Source organism: Bipolaris maydis (assembly GCF_028858645.1).
Source record: "Bipolaris maydis strain C4 unplaced genomic scaffold PSV08scaffold_5, whole genome shotgun sequence".
Taxonomy (NCBI): Eukaryota; Fungi; Ascomycota; class Dothideomycetes; order Pleosporales; family Pleosporaceae; genus Bipolaris; species Bipolaris maydis.
In genome coordinates this window covers 1652698-1669512 of record NW_027093861.1, presented here as the reverse complement: position 1 = coordinate 1669512, position 16815 = coordinate 1652698, and the positions used below count along the sequence as shown (strand labels likewise).

Genomic DNA, 16815 nt, shown 5'->3' with positions numbered 1-16815 from the left:
CCAGGCACCGCGTCCAACGCTTCCGCACGCTCGCTTTTTTTTCTTCTTTGCCGTGGGCACGCCCGTCGAGGGTGAAACGACGAGCCGCTGGGGCGCTGCAGGGTCTCGGCTGCATGGCTGCATGTGAACATGGGCACGCTCGTTTGTGCCTGGCCCATGTACCGTTCGCTCCAGGGTGGCCGTCGAGTGCCGCCGAGTGGTAAAGCCGTGTGTTCGCACGTCGAGCCCGGCCGCCGACCGCTTTGGCCTAGCGCGCGTGCCACTACTCAGCATCCCATCACCTACATGCAACCCATCGGCCACACGCGGGCGGCACGACTCTGCTACCGTGGCTGCGGGTTCGCGGGTCGGCAAATCCGCCAGCGCAGCACCAGCGACTGTCCCCTCTGGCCGCCTCTGCCCCCGTAGCCCCCAGCCCAACAATACGGCGGCTTGGTGTGCACAGCCAGCAGCCAGACGGGCCCACGCTGCCCGGGCAGCGCTCCAAGGCCGCCTCCCTCCTTCCCCGTGTCCTGCTCCTTCTCTTCCTGTTCCTGTCCTGCCCCTTCTCTTCCTGTTCCTGTCCTGCCCGTTGCTCCTTCCACGCCCGGCTGGCTCGCGGCTCCGGATGCTGGCCCGCGACTGACTAGTGGTCAATTTGCCAGCTTTCGGCCCGACGCTGCTGGCCCTCCTGGCCCTCCGAGCCGAATCAGTCAGTCGCGCTCTCTGCCTGCCGGCACGCCTGTACCGGCGCCAGGGCGTGCCCCAGTCTCCATCTCCGCGGTCGCGGTTCGTTGCAAGCCAACACTGACCAAATCTTAACCGGACAGTCGTGGCCCCGAGACCTGCCAGCCCTTTGTCTACTCGTCCATTTATCCGTCCATGCATCTACTTCCGCATAGTGCTCTACGTACGTACTCTGCATTGCAGCTGCAAGGTCCCTCGTTGGAGTAGCCCCAACCAACTGTGCCACCATGTCACCATGTTCCTGGCGCCGGTCAATCAACCCTCTTTAGACGCCCGTCTCGGCTTTTTCCTTGCCCTGCCCTGCCTTCTTACCCAATCCGGCATCATGCGCCCTCTAGCAGGTGAGCCGCGTACAGGTCCATCTGCGAACTGGCAAAGGTGCTTTTTTTACTTCATCCACCCCCGGCAAGGGTAACTTTTGCCGACCACACTGGCTGTGTGGCTGCCTCCGAAATAAACGCTCAAGCACGTTGCAGCCACAGCTTGGCTGTGGCTCAACCGACAGTAGTTTTCACTGCTTTCGCCGTGACATGTCGACCCTGCCGTAGACCCTGCATGCTATCACGTGACTCGGCGGTACCTGTGGCGCGACCCAAACAAGCGCGCCCGACCATCTGCAAGACAGCCACCTTTGACGACGTGTGATGTGCCCAACCCGCAATCATGCCATGAAGTTTCCCTTGCACATTCCATAAGACACCTGCACTACCAACACAACCACAATGGACGACCTGGCCGGCCTGGACTGGTCGCAGCCCGCCAAAAAGCCAGCTATAAACTCCCCCGCCGCCCTCCCACCTTTCCGCCAGAGCCCCACGCCCCAGCTCTCCGGCCGATCGACTCCCCTCTCTACACTCTCCGCCCAACCCTCCGGCCTAGGTGCAAGCATCGGCACCAGCCAGCCGTTCAAGGCGCCCTCGAAACCAGCCACCCCCGCCAACGATAGCTTTGCGAGTCTCGTGTCCTCAAGCAAACCAAAGGATTCAACCAGCAACCTCTCGCTGCAAGAGCGACAGAGGCAGATACAGGAGGAAAAGGCAAGGTTAGAGGCAGAAAAGCGGAAGCAATGGGATAATGCATTTGGCACCGCCGACAACCAGCACTGGGATACCTTGGCAAGTGGGAAGAGCACGCCAGAGCCTGCCACCATTGCAGCTCCTCGAGTCTCAAACAACCCATTTACGAATTCACGTCTGTCACAGACTATCAACAAACCATTCGCAGGCCTGGATACGAGCGTGAGACGTCCCGAGGTATCCTCTCATGATGAGGCCGACCTACTAGCAGCCTTCAATTCGGCCGCTCCCGTAGACCGCTCAAGCCACTTTCCCGTTCCTTCACAGGACAGCGGTCGCAGCACGCCTGCATACGGCGCAAATGTCTCCCGAGGTCAGACGCCGCTACCACAGCCCTCTACTAGTAACAATGCGCTCATGGACGACGACGACGACGACGATATGTTTGGGCTCAAGCAAATGGCGCAAAAGTCGACTTCACCTGCACCTCCCCCTCCGGCAAACGATGCGGATGACGACATACTAGGCCTGCTAGGTAAGCCCGTTTCGGAGTTTCAGCAGAAAGAGGAGCCTAGGTCAATGGCCAATCAAGCGGCCCCGGAGACTAGCCTACGTTCTTCTCCAGGCCCCCAGAACGCACACGACAAGGCTGTTGCTGAGCTGGTGGACATGGGCTTTCCGGCTGAAAAGTCTGCTATCGCATTGGCTACCACCGAGTCTGGCCTAGACGTCCAGGCTGCAGTAGGCTGGTTGCTGAACCAGGCACATGCTGAGGCAAAGCAAAAGACACAGACACAGAGCCGCGATCGATCGCGGCATGAAAACGAAGACTTTGAAGACCGCCCGAGGCGAGCAAACAGCAGACCCAACGCACGAGACTCGTCAAGAGAACCTCGTGCAGGTGGATCTCGCCCTGCTTGGATGCAAGACGATGGGGCACGGAGTCGATCTACCTCGCGTAGGCAAGATGGACACGGCCAGGAAAAGGACATGACACAAATGGCTTCAGAAATTGGCAACAACCTGTTCAAGTCTGCAAATTCTCTCTGGAAGACGGGCCGGAAGCAAGTACAAAAGGCCATGGCTGACTTTCAACAAGACGGTGACCCCAACATGCCAAAGTGGATGCGGGACGCCCAAGCAGCCGAAGCCAACACCCGCTCAGGGAGACAGCAATCCAGCATGCAAACTGCTACAGACGAGGCAATGATGTTGGAAGCTGGCGGTCGACCCTCTAAATCTTCTCGGACGAGCGAGATGCGCCAGCAGGCTGAGCCGTTGCCAGTTCGACAACGGAGAGAGCAGGAAGCTAGTCGAAGCAGCCACCCTGATCGCGTGTCATCTCAATCACCGTCTCAGCGGCAACAGCCTTCAGCTCTAGATAAGCGACCAGCTAACAGATTGACTCGTCAAGAGGTGGAAGAGCAAGGTCCTCAGGCATATGTTAGCCCGGCACGTCGGAAAAAGGCCGCACCTCAACCAGAACCGCAAGTAGACCTCTTCTCCGCGGAACCTGCAGCGCCAAAGCAGTCCTCACGGCAACCCGTATCGCCTCAATCCAAGAACCCCTTTCTTCAAGCAACCCCGAATCCAACAAAGCCAAGCCCAGCACGCACGCCAACTCCACCCAGACCCAAAGCTCCTCCACGACAGATCCCCCCGGTATCATCTTCTGCTCTCAGCTCATCATCAGCCGATCGGCAGAAGGGGTCAGAAGCGTTCAAGCGTGGAGACTACTCAGCCGCACATGCTGCCTATTCTTCTGCGCTCAGCCCTCTTCCCCAGTCTCATCCCGTAGCCATTGTAGTACTCTGCAACCGCGCAATTACCAATATCAAGGTCGGTGATCCAAAAGCAGCGATTGCAGATGCAGACGCTGCCCTGGCAATCATTGGAGTATCAAAAGGCGAGGGCGAAAAGATTGCTACGGGCGGCGTAGAAGGAGAAAAGGACATGAAGGAGTTTTACGGTAAAGCACTCATGCGCAAGGCAGAAGCTCTTGAGAGCATGGAGAAGTGGTCAGACGCGTATACTGTATGGAAAGAAGCCGTCCAAAGCGGTGTAGGCGGCGCCGTCGCAATCTCAGGCCGTAACCGCTGTGAAAAGGCCGCGAGCGGTGGCAGCAACGCGCCTGCCGTAGCAGCAAAACGCCCGCCTCCAGCTCGCAAGCCAGCTGCCCCCAGACCATCTGCCATGGCTGATCTCGGCGGCGGTCCTACAGCTGATTCGGAAGCCGTAAAGCGCATGAAAGCCGCTAATGCTGCTGCAGAACGCGCAGATGACGAGAAGTTTGCTCTAACAGATCAAGTTGACGCCAAGCTCATCGCATGGAAAGGCACAAAGGCGGATAACCTACGTGCTTTACTGGGTAGTCTGGATAAGGTGCTCTGGGAGGATGCAGGATGGAAGAAGGTCAACATGGGTGATTTGGTTATGCCTAACAAGGTCAAGATTATCTACATGAAGGCTATTGCCAAGGTGCACCCTGACAAGGTATGTCTTTTTGTGATCCTAACTTTGAATACGGATGTACAGTTGCTAATGTGTTTTTCAACAGATTTCTCAAGACGCGACTACAGAGCAGAAGATGATTAGTGCGGCGGTCTTTGCTACCCTGAATGAGGCTTGGGATAAGTTCAAGGCGGATAACAATCTGTAATTTGAGGCTGTTGTATACAGGCTTTCTCTCTTGGTTACACGATTGGTTCCATGTGGATGATGCTTTGTCAAAGCAGAGTGAAGGACTAGAAGACCTTAGTATCTTTGCCTATCTATATACTCCATGTCCTCACCTTGTTGAGTCTGTCTGATATTGTGTCCGTGGCCTGAAGTGATGTATGACTGTGCGCTATGTACATGTCTTCTCTGCATCTCCCCTTCCTCTTTTCTATTGCATGAGAGAAATGTGTAGACAAGGTTTGTATACTTGATATAGAAAGGCTGAAAACACCCACTTCTCTTTTCCTTTCTTGTAGATATCGTGATAGTACATAAGATGTCAGGGATTCGTAGCCCTGATGTTTTTTGTATTGTTTCGGGTTTTTTTTGATTGCATTCATGTGCCCGGAATATCTACTACTTCTTCTTCAATCTATAATTTCCAAGCTTTCACGTCATTCTAGGGGAATGTCCTTGTTTAAACAGTGTCATACTCACTGCCTTTTTATTTCATTATACATATTCCATTATAATTGATCTGATACGCTATATAGCAAACAGAGGGAAAAAAAGTCAAGGGATACCAGATTAATTATCCATCATCCTACAAGCATTTCCTACACTATTGTATACAAACAACGCCCCCTTCCCACCCTTCGCTTTGCAAAATACTTTCTGTCAAAAGTGCACTGGGCTACGTCATAGACAGTCGGATTGTTTCACTACCCTGCCCCTGGCTCCCTTTCCTTCCCCATCTAACCCGTTTACAAAAACCCAACACACGTCAAAACTATCTGTCCTTACCATCTATCCCCCTCTCATCCTACAGCCACCAAAAACCCAAGCCACCCCCCCTAGCAAGCACAAGCGTACCCACAAACGCCAATAGCCCCCCCCCCCCCCCTCCAGGTGGCAAAACCACCCTCTTAGCGCTCCAATCTACCCCAGCTCTCCTCCACACCCGGCATAACTTACCGATGAGTCGGCATCTCCGATTGAATCGGTAACTCCGATTGCACGAATTGGAGAAAGGGGAGAAGCAGAAAGAAGAGAAGAAGGGAGGGGGAGGAAGCTATACCTGATCCAGTATGTTGCGCGATACCTCAATCAACCAGCTCAGCTCAGCTCAGCTCAGCCAGCCAGCTCAGCTAGGGAGTAGACGGTAAAGCGGGAGGAAGGGAGGGGGGAAGGGGGGCGGGGAGGGGGACAAAAGAGAAAAAGCTTCCCGCGGGTTCCATGACGGAATTCCCGCGGGTACTACGGTACGCTCCTTTGTGTATTGTAAGTATATTCATATGTATACACATGTGATGTTTTATTCTAGGCTGAGGTAAACGGGATGGGATACAAGGGAAATTTCCCCTACTATAGAAGTAACACACAATATACAAACAGGGCCTAAGCCCCAAAGATCCTATCCTCCATCTTTCCAATACACAATAAGTCTACATAACCGTATCCATAAACCGTAGCGCGCGGCAATTCCCCTCCCCGCCATCCCACCCACAGTCCCCAGAATCAATAGTGTCGTCACAGAAAGCTTTGGGCATGGAAGCGTAAAAGTTCAACTTCTCACATGCACCTTCCTTCTTCTGCTCCCCCCGCAAACCCATCACCAAGTACACGCACACGTATATGTACAAACCGAAGACTCCAATCACCCCACCCCCCCTTTATATATATATATATACATATATATCTCCCGCAAGTCCAACTTCCCCTTAGCGCCCGACACTGGGAAACCTCCGGCACACGCGCGTCCGGGTGTTTTTTTTCTTCTCCCTTTTTTTTCACCGTCCCTCCTCCCTTCTCGGTCGGGCGGGCGGGGCGAGGCGGGCGTCCCGTGGGAAAGGCACACCTTACTTCACACTTTTTTTTTAAAAAAAAAAAAAGTAAAGAAAAACAAAAGAAAAACAAAACAAGACATGACAAAAAAAAAAGAGAAAACAAGTTACGTTTTCGTTTAGGGTCGGTCCGGTGGGTTTAGTGCCTTGTTTTTTTTGCTCTCTTTCTTTGGATTCGCGGGGAGGATTTAGAGTTTTTTTGGGCGCTACCTTGTGGACTTGGTAACTTTTTTTTGTGGAAGGAGGGGCAAAGGGTGGTGGTTAGTGGCATGTTCCGTGTATGGGCTATTAGTGTGTGTGCATTGTGTGGGTTGTTAGAAAGGTTTGGGTAGCCTCGTTTGCCCTGTTTTTTTTTTGGCGTGATTGGCGTTCGGGTATGTTTGTGTTTGCGGCTAGGCTGTTGGACGGAGGGGAATGGGATACCGGGGATACGGACGGGGGGAAGATTTGCGTGGGTTGAGAGGAAAGGGAGGGAAAGGAGGGAGAACATGGGTTGGTGGTAAATTGGGGGGTGGGTACCCCCTTTGATTCTTCATTTGGGCAGCAAAAAGGTTTGATATGGACATGGGTGATGCGAATGTTTGCTTTTCTCTCTCTTTCTCTCTTTGGCTTGGTGGTAATGGCGTCGACGATCAGCTACGTATCGTGGGTATGGTTGCATCGAAGGTTTGCCGAGCCGGCACATAGGCCCGGTACCGCTGGCTTTTGCCCTTTTTCCCTGCTCAAAATCTCGGGAACTACATACACCTCCACGGAAGCAGAAAAGGTGTCAGTAAAGCATGTTCGCAATGTTTGCGCTTGCTCAGGCGTTCCTTCTCGCCTTCGTTCGTGGGTAAACCGATTTTTTGCTCAGGGGCTTTTGCTCTCACAACGAGCTTGACTCACATTCCTTACTCAGGCCTATCAAAGCAAGGTAGACTTGTCGTTAAGTTTGGATCAATAACTGTGGTCGATGACGGGGTTCCACTGATCATGCCCGAGCGTCGGGTTTCTGTGGAGCCTCTATTCCGAAACGCGTGTACTATGATTGCCATACATGGTCTTCAAACGTTCTGGTTCCGGCCCCGTCAAGCTATCTCGTCGGCACAGTCCGCGCAAGTCAGAAGACTCGGACACGCTCCGGACGGTGTTGGAGTGGTGTACTATCGGAGACTTGCCCTTGGCCCCCTATCTTCATCCTCTATCATGATCTACGTCTAAGCGAATGAGCGCAGGTCGGATGGCAACGCGCGCTCATCACAGGCCAAAACCCGGTAGTTTCCTCGCTTAGTCCAGGGATCATCCGGTAGACATGATGATGGCCGAAGCCACACGACGGCGCAATGCACGGGCTGAGCACCGAAACGGTACACCTACTTGCACATGTGTGCATGTCGTCATAATCGTCTACTCGCTTGATTCAGACATTTAGCTCTCTCCCGTATTCAACAGGCGTCCAGTCAATGTTGACGAATCTCGCATGCGCTGGCGTCAGTTTGTGACGAGGACCTGGGTCAGCTGTGAAATATTGGCGCTGTTGACACACTCGACCAAAGTCTGAGACCTGAAAGAGGCTGTAAAGCACGTTCACCTGTACTCTCATGGTTTGCTAGGCCGAGCGGAACCCCACATGGTTCAACCTTGCTTCTCTGGTTGCTGGTTACAGTCCAGCATGCTAGGTAGCACCCGAGGTGCAAGGTACGGATACTAGCTTCTGTCCCCATAAGCCATGGTGCAACAAAGGGAAGAAACGTGCCGTGCGAGGTGATACCACAGGTAGACTTGATCACGCTGCCTTGCCCCAAGCGTGGGTATTTCCGATGGATGCCTTGATTCGCATGGGCCTCACTTCCACCAGTGACCTCCTTTTGTAAATCAAACGATGGGTCAGGCCTCGGTTTGAGTAGACGCTGTCAAGTTCCCATGATGCTGTAACTGTTCAGACCTGTTGGTTGCTTGAATTGTCATGGTGTTGCAGTGTTCCTACAAACAAGCCTTATGTGATACTACCACTACTAGTAGATGACCGGGAACCGGATTGATACGTAGTTTGTCGTTGCCTATTCATATTCTGAGCTCGAACCATGAACCCCATTTGTCCTATCCAAAACCCAACTGTGACAACGCCTTCCAAATGCTCCAATAATGTACAAAAGAACAGTACAATTACAAAATAGCTGAACATTACAACAGCAGAAAGACAGTGTCATCATGATTGCTTGATGACAAGATACGCATCCGGGACAAATCTTTGTTCGCACTGCTTCTCGCAATTTCGAAGACTTGTTTTCAAACCAAATACAAGAAAAGTAATTCGCTAGAGTATGCATGAATGAAACATGCGGGGACCGAGATGTCACAGCTGCAAGCTTTAGGCTGAAGCATATTTATGCTTTATCCAAACCTCAAGGATCCGGTGCAAGCTACGAGCATATGATGCCTCTATACTTGCTGCGTATGTCGAGAAGACAACGCGTGTCTGGTAGCTGTGTTAGCCGCGCTATCAGTTTGCACTACTGAGCGACAACTAGCTTGTAAGTTGACCAACAACACCAAACAACAGCTGGTCATCAGTTTTATACAGCGCGTCGTCGTTTGCAAAGGAAGTCTGGAGACTATTGGTGGTTCTCCAAAAGTTTCCATGGCTGCTGTTCCTGACGTTTTGTCCTTCTTGACCGGCCATTTCGGTAAGTTGCTTGATACGATGTGACACTGTCTTCTGTTGTGTTTTTGCCGATGACCAAAAGCTTGCGAGTTCATCGATGCACGAAAGCGAAGTGCTCAATGTCTCAATCAACTTTGGGAGAGTCGAGAAGAGGCCTGCAGAGGTGAGGACATCAATAGAAAGCATGAGAGCATAACCAGGGAACGGTGTCGAAAACAAAAACTCGGATGCTGCGGCCGCTGGAAGGCGTTGCTGACGGTTGACCTTGGCTACTGAGTGCATCATGGAGAGGAAGTTGGAGGCCATGAAGAAAGCCTGCTTGAGGTTCCGGCATATTTTGTCTGCTGGCAATGCATTGATGCGAACGTGTCGGTTCAGTCGAATTGTCGCTGCACAATACAGAGCATGTATTGATATGAAGGTACCTGCATATCCTTCAATAATGCTCGTATCGAGATTCTGCATGGTATAACGCAAATTTTCCGGAAGCAGGGCGTGCCAGGCATCCAGCTTCTCATAAGTCTTTGCGTAGAAGGTTTCGTAATGTCGTTCATATCCAGCGTCGGGTCGCCGAGCAGTTCGACCAGTGAAGGCCAGCACCTCCCCCCACAGTGTTGAAATCAGACACAGGTGTGCCATAGGACCCAAGATGGTGATAGGTGCCCCTCTTCCACTCAGAAGCTCTTCACTAAAGAATGGCGCGTCGGATGGAGTCGATGACTCGTACATCCCGTCCAGACATGGGAGCCGAACAAAGGCGTCTTCCATGCTGAAAACAAACAAAGTCCCCCCAAAAAAGCCGTTGTATCGCTGTGGGGATGTAAAGTCAACGGGTGCCGGGTCCTTGATGATGTCGTAACTTACATCCATCAGTAGTCCAGACCAGAAGGTACGTCGGCAGCATTCTTCAAAAGTCTGGCGGTCGAAACCGTAGTCGGGGTTGGCATTACTGTCCATAAGATCTTTGATGCCATCTTCTGTATTAAGCTTCAGTGCGCTGATGGCTCGTAGGCCAGCTCCGCAGTAGTCCCATGCCTCCTGTGACTTGCCTTTGGCGAAAAAATATAACGCAAGCATCAACCGCGTCTGACATAGCTGCAAACTGAATTTCCCGAAGCGTTTTTCAGCCGCATATGAAGCAACAGAAACAAATCTCTTGCCCAGCGACCTTCTTTCTGGATCCGTTGCAAAAGCGGATCCCATTGCCAGGATCGAATAGAGGAGCATCAAGTGGTCTTGATTCTTATCGCGGCTTGTCTCCACCCACGTAAGGAACGCCCGACGCGGAAACATGCTGTATGTTGCGCGGCCAGCATGGCCAAAATAGAGCTCCAGCAAATCCATTGTGAGCCTGGGATCAGTTTCAAAAGGATCCTGTTCCCATTGAAGCGCAAGGGGATCAGAGTACGAGCCGCGCCCAAAGTCCTCCATGACCTGTTCGTTTGCAGAGCCGCTCCAATCTGAGTCGTACGAGTGTACTGACATGTCTCTCTTGTTCCCAATGGCAGTTGATCGAATTTTCCGTGGCCTATACGGAGTACTGATGTTCCAAGGATCAATGGCGGGTTTGGGCGGTTCACTTGGCTCTCCAATCGCTCTGGCTCTCTCCGTAGCCGCCGAAGGACTAAGCACTTCAGACGATGGGTGTTTATATAGCGGAGCGGAGCCTGATGGAGACGTCTCGCCGGATACATTGTTCTGGTTAATTCCACTGCCGAGGGTCAACATTTGTCAACAAAGTGATACACGCTTTAATGCTTCGGCTCCCAAGTTAATGCGCTGTCTTCCCCCACAATAAAAAGACACGATATAGTCTGAACGAGAAAAAAAAGCCACTTACCCTCGACACACTCTTTGCGACTTTGCGCATTGGTGGCATTTTGGATACCCCGGTTCACACTTAATCTTCTTCTCGCGACAAGTCAAGCAGGCCTGTGCAAGGCGTTTTCGAGGTTTGCCTGCCTTGGTGATGCCCCACGAGGGGTTGACTGCCTCGCCATCTATAATGGCACGGCAATAGGTGCCATCTTCATAGACGTAACAAAGACCTTCGCCGGGTATGTCACGCTGGCCAACACATCGGGAAGATTGTATCGGTGCGCGTGAGGTGCCATCTAGTCGTCGCATTCTCACCGGCCTGCTCGGATCGAATCCTAGTTCCTGTTGGCCCATGATTGAGCCCGCCGAATCAGACGCCAGAGAAAGTTGCCGGTGCCCGTTGCCAGCCAAGTCATGCTGCGTAGTATGGATAAAACTTTCGCGGCGTTGGAGCTCTAGTCGGCCAATACCGAATCCGGAGCTGGATGTTGAAGAGGCAGTAGATGGAGTAGCGGTTGTGGCCGGAAGGGACTGACGATGGTGATAGAGCGATTGTGAAGCCACGGCATTGTGCTCTGGGTAGCCATGGAAGTGGCTATCGTGTTCATGTCGCCGTTTCAACGTCGGACTGGAAGATCCGTAGCGTCCACCTTGTGTATACGGGTGCTGAGTGCCAGACGCACTCAATGGTGGTGGATCGGAGGACTTCTTGTCGAGCAGTTCTGGCTCTAGGAGCGTACGGAGACTGGGCAGTTGCTGGGCATTGCTCTGGTTGCCGCTTGTGTCAGCAGGTCGAACTGGATGGCCTGGTGCAATGATTTCTGGTCGAGAGGCTGAAGCATGATGTGGCGGGTAGGAACCGTAGGACGGTGGAGGACCTGAGTGTGAGGGTATACGAGCCGGACGACTCATGTTGAGGAGCATAGTAGATGATGGAGATTGTGATGTTCGGCGATTGAAACGGGATAACCTCCACGGTGCACCCTCTCAATCGGCCACATGAAGGTTTCTGGGAGAGCAGGAGCGTGGAACCACCTGAACCCCCCGAAAGACAAAGGCAATGCCTGAGCTGTGACACTGATGCAAATGGGGCATCAGCTAATGATCGTCTGGTCGTGCGTACAAGGGTATAGGAGGGGGCAAAATGGGAAAGGCTGCCAACGAACAAGAGAGTGATTGCGCGTGGGCTAGCCTGCACCGGAATATTTGCTGCGGGCTATTGCAGTCTGGAAGAAATATACCAAAAGAACCACCAGTCCGTGCAGGGTCGACGCCTGGGGACGAAGCACAGCTTTCTCCGGCTTGTTATGAATTACAACCGAAACATAAAGGCAGCCAGTGCATGGGAGAAGGGTATGTAGGGGCAAGACGGGACGAACTTACAGCCGCAGGGTTTATGACATGCGGCGCAGGCACCTTGTGAGCGCAATCGACACCGAGCACGCAGCGGACAATGCTTGGACTGCCTGGTCGCGAAGGCAAAGGACAATAGCAATAAATACGATAATACCGGGTAACAGAAGTGGAGGTGGGCGGACGACAGCGGGACCTGTGCTCGGCCAGTCAAGAGCTTACCAGGACGCCCTTGTAAGAAGAGGTTCCGAAGGGAAGCGACCGCGGCTTCAAAATAGGCCAGCTATCATGCCAGTGGCGTGCAGTGACGGACCGCCAGGGACATGGTCGTGGAGCTCGTCGCTGTTTGAGACCCGAAGATGCTAGGACAAACCGGGGGTAGTGGACAAGCCAGCCGGAATATTGGCTGCAGCTATCGAGTCGATACCGTCTGGGGACAGGGTAGCGTGGTGAGAGCGATGCAGACGGATGCACGTTACTGCAGTTATGGATGGCGCGTGGGCGATGTGAGCCCCAGATCGTACCAAGACAGCACTGGCCAACCGCAGCTACCGCTAATGACCTGTGCAGATCATGCAGCATGGGAACGGAATGCAGTGAACATGGCCTTGCTATTCTGCCGCCAAAGTTTGGGACCTGGCGTTAGGTTCTGGAGCGGTTCTGCCCAATGGGGGCTGCGTGGATTGGGGCCAAGGAGCAGATGTAGCCAAGGAGCGCAGCCACGGGAAAGGATGCACTGGCTGCAGGCGAGGACAAGGCAAAGGCAGACGAGCGGCCGTCGGTCGAGAAGGGCAAGCAAGACGAGGCCCAGTGGGTGTCGGCGGCCGGCCCTGTATCGCCAGCAGGGCCGGGCCATGGGCGTGCAAACTTGAAGAAGCTGGCCTGCCTTGGTGCTGTCAGCTGGGGAGGAGACGTCGGTGGCCGTGCTAAAGCGGCGGCTGAGGCCAATCGGAATGGCCTCACACCAGCCGTTGAGCGGCCGATGGAGCCCATCTCGATTGCTGCGCATCCCGGATCCCCCCTAACGCCTCTGGCTTTGCTTGCATGAAGCCATCGTGACCCGCCCCGAACGGCTCGACGTCTCTGGCTCGCTTTCGTCCAAGCCGGGCTTTGCTGGGGCGCGGGGCGGCGCAGAGAAGCAGAGCAAGCCCCGGAGGCAGCCCTTGGTGGCTTGACACATGGTAGCATGCTGTCACAGAGTACCGCTCCGTCAGTGGGCGTGCCTACGCCGTGCCCATCCATGGCGTCCAGCTGGGCGAGGCTGCTGTAATGTCGATCTAGGGACGGGTGTCGTGGCCCACGCAGCCTGTGATGACGCCTACATGCTGAGTGAGGACTACGAGACACTCGCGCTCGCACTCGCACCCTGGCGTTTGGACGCAGAGGACCGACATCACCGACAAAGCCAGGCACAGGCGGATCGCCGTTGAGTATGGCCCGAAGCGAGGCGGCTTGCGAGTCAGTGGCGATGCTGGGGTAGCAGCAGTAGTAGGAGCGGACGTACATGCACGGTACGTACAGACAGCAGAATGCTCTGCTCTGGGAATAGGACGTCCGCTTAGTAGTACATGCATCCACACGAGCGTCGCCGGGAGTGAGTGCCCTGGTCACATGCCCGCTAGCGGCTTGCTTACGCGACTAGCGGGTGCGTGCCAAGCGAGCCCCGAATCTCTGCAGCCGTGACCCAGTGTGGCATGCGCAACACCAACACCAACACCAACACCACCACCACCACTACTGCTACTCCTTCCTGCTCGCATCCTCGCCGCCACAGCGTGCATGACGCATACATATATTCTGACTTGGCGGGTTATTTGATCGCGCCTGAGCGCACTGTGAACACTCGCCATGGCCCCTGAGCACGGCGACAAGGACGAGGCGCCCAAGTCTCCGCCAGCTGCTGCTGCTGCTACCACGCCGCCCCGTGACGGCCGCTCCACCACCCCAGAGGCTGCCAAAGTGGCTGCATCCAACCGCGACGGAAGCTACGCGCCGGGTGCTGAGGCTCCGCTTCCCTATGACGACAGCGCGCCTCCGCTCCCAGACGAGCCCGTTCCTGATGCTGAAGACGATGGCTGGGAGAGCAAGTGGGACTACAACGCCGGCGCATGGTACTTTTACAACCGCAAGACGGGTGTCTCGCAGTGGGAGAACCCCCGCGTACCAGAGGCTACCACGTATACATATGGCTCGTACGACAGGTTTGCTAACTATCATCGTCTTCGTTTGTCTTTCCTAGCCTAATACGTGAACTCGACAGAAACTATGCCAGCAGCTCATCCGCCATAGCCTCAACCGCTGGCGCGCCTGGAACTAGCTCTCCTCCCCGCCGCAAGTGGGGTGGATACAATCCCGCAATCCATGGCAGCTACGATCCTAACGCAGACTACGCCAGGGAAGCCACGAAGGAAGAGGAGGAGGCAGAAGCGGCTGCTGCTGCCGCCGCCGCTGCCACTCTCAACGCACCATATGGAGCGGGACATGACTACTCCGCTACTGCTCAATTTAACCGCTTCACTGGCAAGTTCCAGCAAGCTGGCCAAGGACCGGAGCTTCACAACGACGAGAACAAAAGCAAAAGGCAAATGTATGCCTTTTTCGACGTAGATGCCGCTGCAAACAGCCACGATGGCCGTAGTCTCAAGGCAGAACGCCGCGCAAAAACTCTCTCCAAGAAGCAACTCAAGGAATACAACGAGAGGCGCAAGGAGAAGAAAGAAGAGAAGCGCAAAGCCTGGCTCCGCTCCGACTGAACATATGGGCGGTAAGGCAAGAAAAAAAAGACGACAAAGTCAATACGTCCACTAATGCGACCTAGGCATGGGCAGTGCCATTGACGTGATCAAGTTGCACCCATCTTCCCAGGTAGGGCCTGACACTTGCTTGGTCTTTGTACCTTTGATTCATGGATATGACACGTTTTTCCTGCAAGAAAGCCCACGCTACGTTTGAGGTTGTTTGTTTAGCGTCGCGCCACCGAAGATACACATCCTGCACGGGCACGCCCACGCTCTCAGCGTCTGCTCGAACAAGTGATGACAGATCACGGCAATCCCATTCCTTATTCTTTGGTCTAGAGGTGTCTATAGAGCCATTAGGAGGAGCAAGAGGCCCGGGTTGCAACTCATGTCAAAGACCGAAAAGCGGTCTTGTTCGCTGTAGTGCTTATCCTAGAGTAGGATGCAATGACAGTCCGTCTGCCACGCCCTCGGTCTAGAATCTGTCTCTCTCTCTCTCTCTTTCTCTTTCTCTTTCTGTTTCCATCTTCCGCATGCATGGTCTTCAACCCTCCCTACTAGCACCACAACTCTGATCATGTGCGGCACAGACGCGGTCGTGCTAACTGCAGACCATACCATGCAGCGATAGGCTTGCTGCACCGGCGTTCCGTCATACTCAGCATATACGCTTCCTTGCAAGCCGATAGATTACAAGCAAAGCACATCGATTGCCGGCAACGGTTTTCGGCTGCTCAACCATCCTTTGTCATGCTATCCTGGGTATTCAAGTGCTCCATCTGTTGCCGGGCATTCTCCACCGCTGACCCAACTGCCGTCTGTTGTGGGGATGTCTTATCGCCCTCTGCACTGTCCATGTTGGCACCCCTCATATCCTCGTCAGCACTTTCTTCGGCCGACCCCTCACCAGTCTGGCCGATGCCTTTTTCCAGTTCTTCAACGGCGCCGAGCAGCCAGTCAACTACGTCGTTCTTGTCGTTAATTTCCGCCTCGTACACGGCGTCGTGGCCTGCTCGATTGACAATGGTGACGTCGGCGCCTGAATTTATCAGAAGTTTGACGCTTTCAAGGTGGCCATTCAGCGCTGCCCAGTGAAGCGGGGTGTTGCCTGCTTCGTTGACTGCATTAAGAAACTCTGGGCGAGGCTTCTCGGTGCTGGTCGAAAAGAGCAACTTGATGACGTCTAGGCAGTGGGTCAGATTTGGCAGTGTAGTATCAGGGCTCTAGGAAGGTACCATTGTGGCCGTTGGCAGCAGCATAGTGCAGTGCGCTGTTCTTAGAATACGGATCGATGGCCGCGGTCAGTAATTCGGCCTTGGACTGCTTAGCTTTAGCTGACAGTTCGGAGAGAAACGAATCGAGCTCAGTCGCCTCATTTGTGCGCGCAAGGTAGAGGATGTCGTCTATGGTATCTTCATCCAAGCCTGCCATATTTGCTGTACGCTGCGTTTGGATGTCTGCTCGATAATTCTGTGCAAACAATTTTTTTGGGCTGGGTTCGCCGAAGGAGGAAGGCGGGGGCGGGGTATTAGACGCTAGTCCTGATGCGTCTCGGCGTCTTTTCTTGTCAGGCTGAACTGACGCGGCGCCTCCTCACCCTCTCACATCCCCCCCGCCTGTCCATGTTGCATGCACGCTGGGCTTCTCGGCCGTACACCATTCTCTCTCTCACTCACACATACGGTCGGCACATTCGACCTGTCGTTGTCCTTTCGTCAGCATAAAGTCATTTTGATGCTGCACCCCTGACTGCAGATCACGCATCCTTGATGGACGAGCACTGCAATCAATCTGTCGAAGCGCTAGAGAAGGTAAGCCCTGTACTTACCATGTATGGCGTGCAGATTGACGGCCCAGTCTCTTTTCCGGCCGCCACTCGGATCTACCCAATCATGCCGCCCACTTTGGTGGCTGAAACGAGCCAGTAGCCGCACCCGTATCCACTGTCTTGAGAGCCGCTGTCTCTTCGAGCGCACGCAAGGTCAATCCTGGCATGTTCCGCCCTTGCGTTGACTGTC

At 54.0% G+C, this 16815-nt stretch overlaps 5 protein-coding genes across 5 annotated transcripts; 2 read left to right on the top strand and 3 right to left on the bottom strand.

Annotated features, from left to right (window-relative positions):
- The first annotated feature begins 1376 nt into the window (after nucleotides 1-1376).
- PSV08DRAFT_200465 (uncharacterized protein) lies at nucleotides 1377-4550 on the top strand. Its single transcript, XM_014226494.2, has 3 exons — nucleotides 1377-2277; nucleotides 2368-4235; nucleotides 4300-4550. The coding sequence occupies exons 1-3, from the start codon at nucleotides 1449-1451 to the stop codon at nucleotides 4399-4401; spliced, it is 2799 nt and encodes a 932-aa protein (XP_014081969.1). The 5' UTR covers nucleotides 1377-1448; the 3' UTR covers nucleotides 4402-4550.
- A 4101-nt stretch (nucleotides 4551-8651) lies between these two features.
- Nucleotides 8652-11715, bottom strand: PSV08DRAFT_37588 (uncharacterized protein). Its single transcript, XM_014226496.2, has 2 exons — nucleotides 10729-11715; nucleotides 8652-10599 (listed from the first exon to the last, which is right to left on the bottom strand). The coding sequence occupies exons 1-2, from the start codon at nucleotides 11628-11630 to the stop codon at nucleotides 8751-8753; spliced, it is 2751 nt and encodes a 916-aa protein (XP_014081971.2). The 5' UTR covers nucleotides 11631-11715; the 3' UTR covers nucleotides 8652-8750.
- A 986-nt stretch (nucleotides 11716-12701) lies between these two features.
- Nucleotides 12702-13565, bottom strand: PSV08DRAFT_246412 (uncharacterized protein; the record flags this gene model as incomplete). The annotated part of the gene is made up of 1 exon (XM_014226497.1): nucleotides 12702-13565. The coding sequence occupies one exon, from the start codon at nucleotides 13563-13565 to the stop codon at nucleotides 12702-12704; it is 864 nt and encodes a 287-aa protein (XP_014081972.1).
- A 342-nt stretch (nucleotides 13566-13907) lies between these two features.
- On the top strand, nucleotides 13908-14812 carry PSV08DRAFT_246411 (uncharacterized protein; the record flags this gene model as incomplete). Its single annotated transcript, XM_066092335.1, has 2 exons — nucleotides 13908-14260; nucleotides 14320-14812. The coding sequence occupies 2 exons, from the start codon at nucleotides 13908-13910 to the stop codon at nucleotides 14810-14812; spliced, it is 846 nt and encodes a 281-aa protein (XP_065949352.1).
- A 289-nt stretch (nucleotides 14813-15101) lies between these two features.
- PSV08DRAFT_289366 (ankyrin repeat-containing domain protein) lies at nucleotides 15102-16273 on the bottom strand. The gene is made up of 2 exons (XM_014226499.2): nucleotides 16033-16273; nucleotides 15102-15980 (listed from the first exon to the last, which is right to left on the bottom strand). The coding sequence occupies exons 1-2, from the start codon at nucleotides 16226-16228 to the stop codon at nucleotides 15532-15534; spliced, it is 645 nt and encodes a 214-aa protein (XP_014081974.1). The 5' UTR covers nucleotides 16229-16273; the 3' UTR covers nucleotides 15102-15531.
- Between the last annotated feature and the right edge of the window lie 542 nt (nucleotides 16274-16815).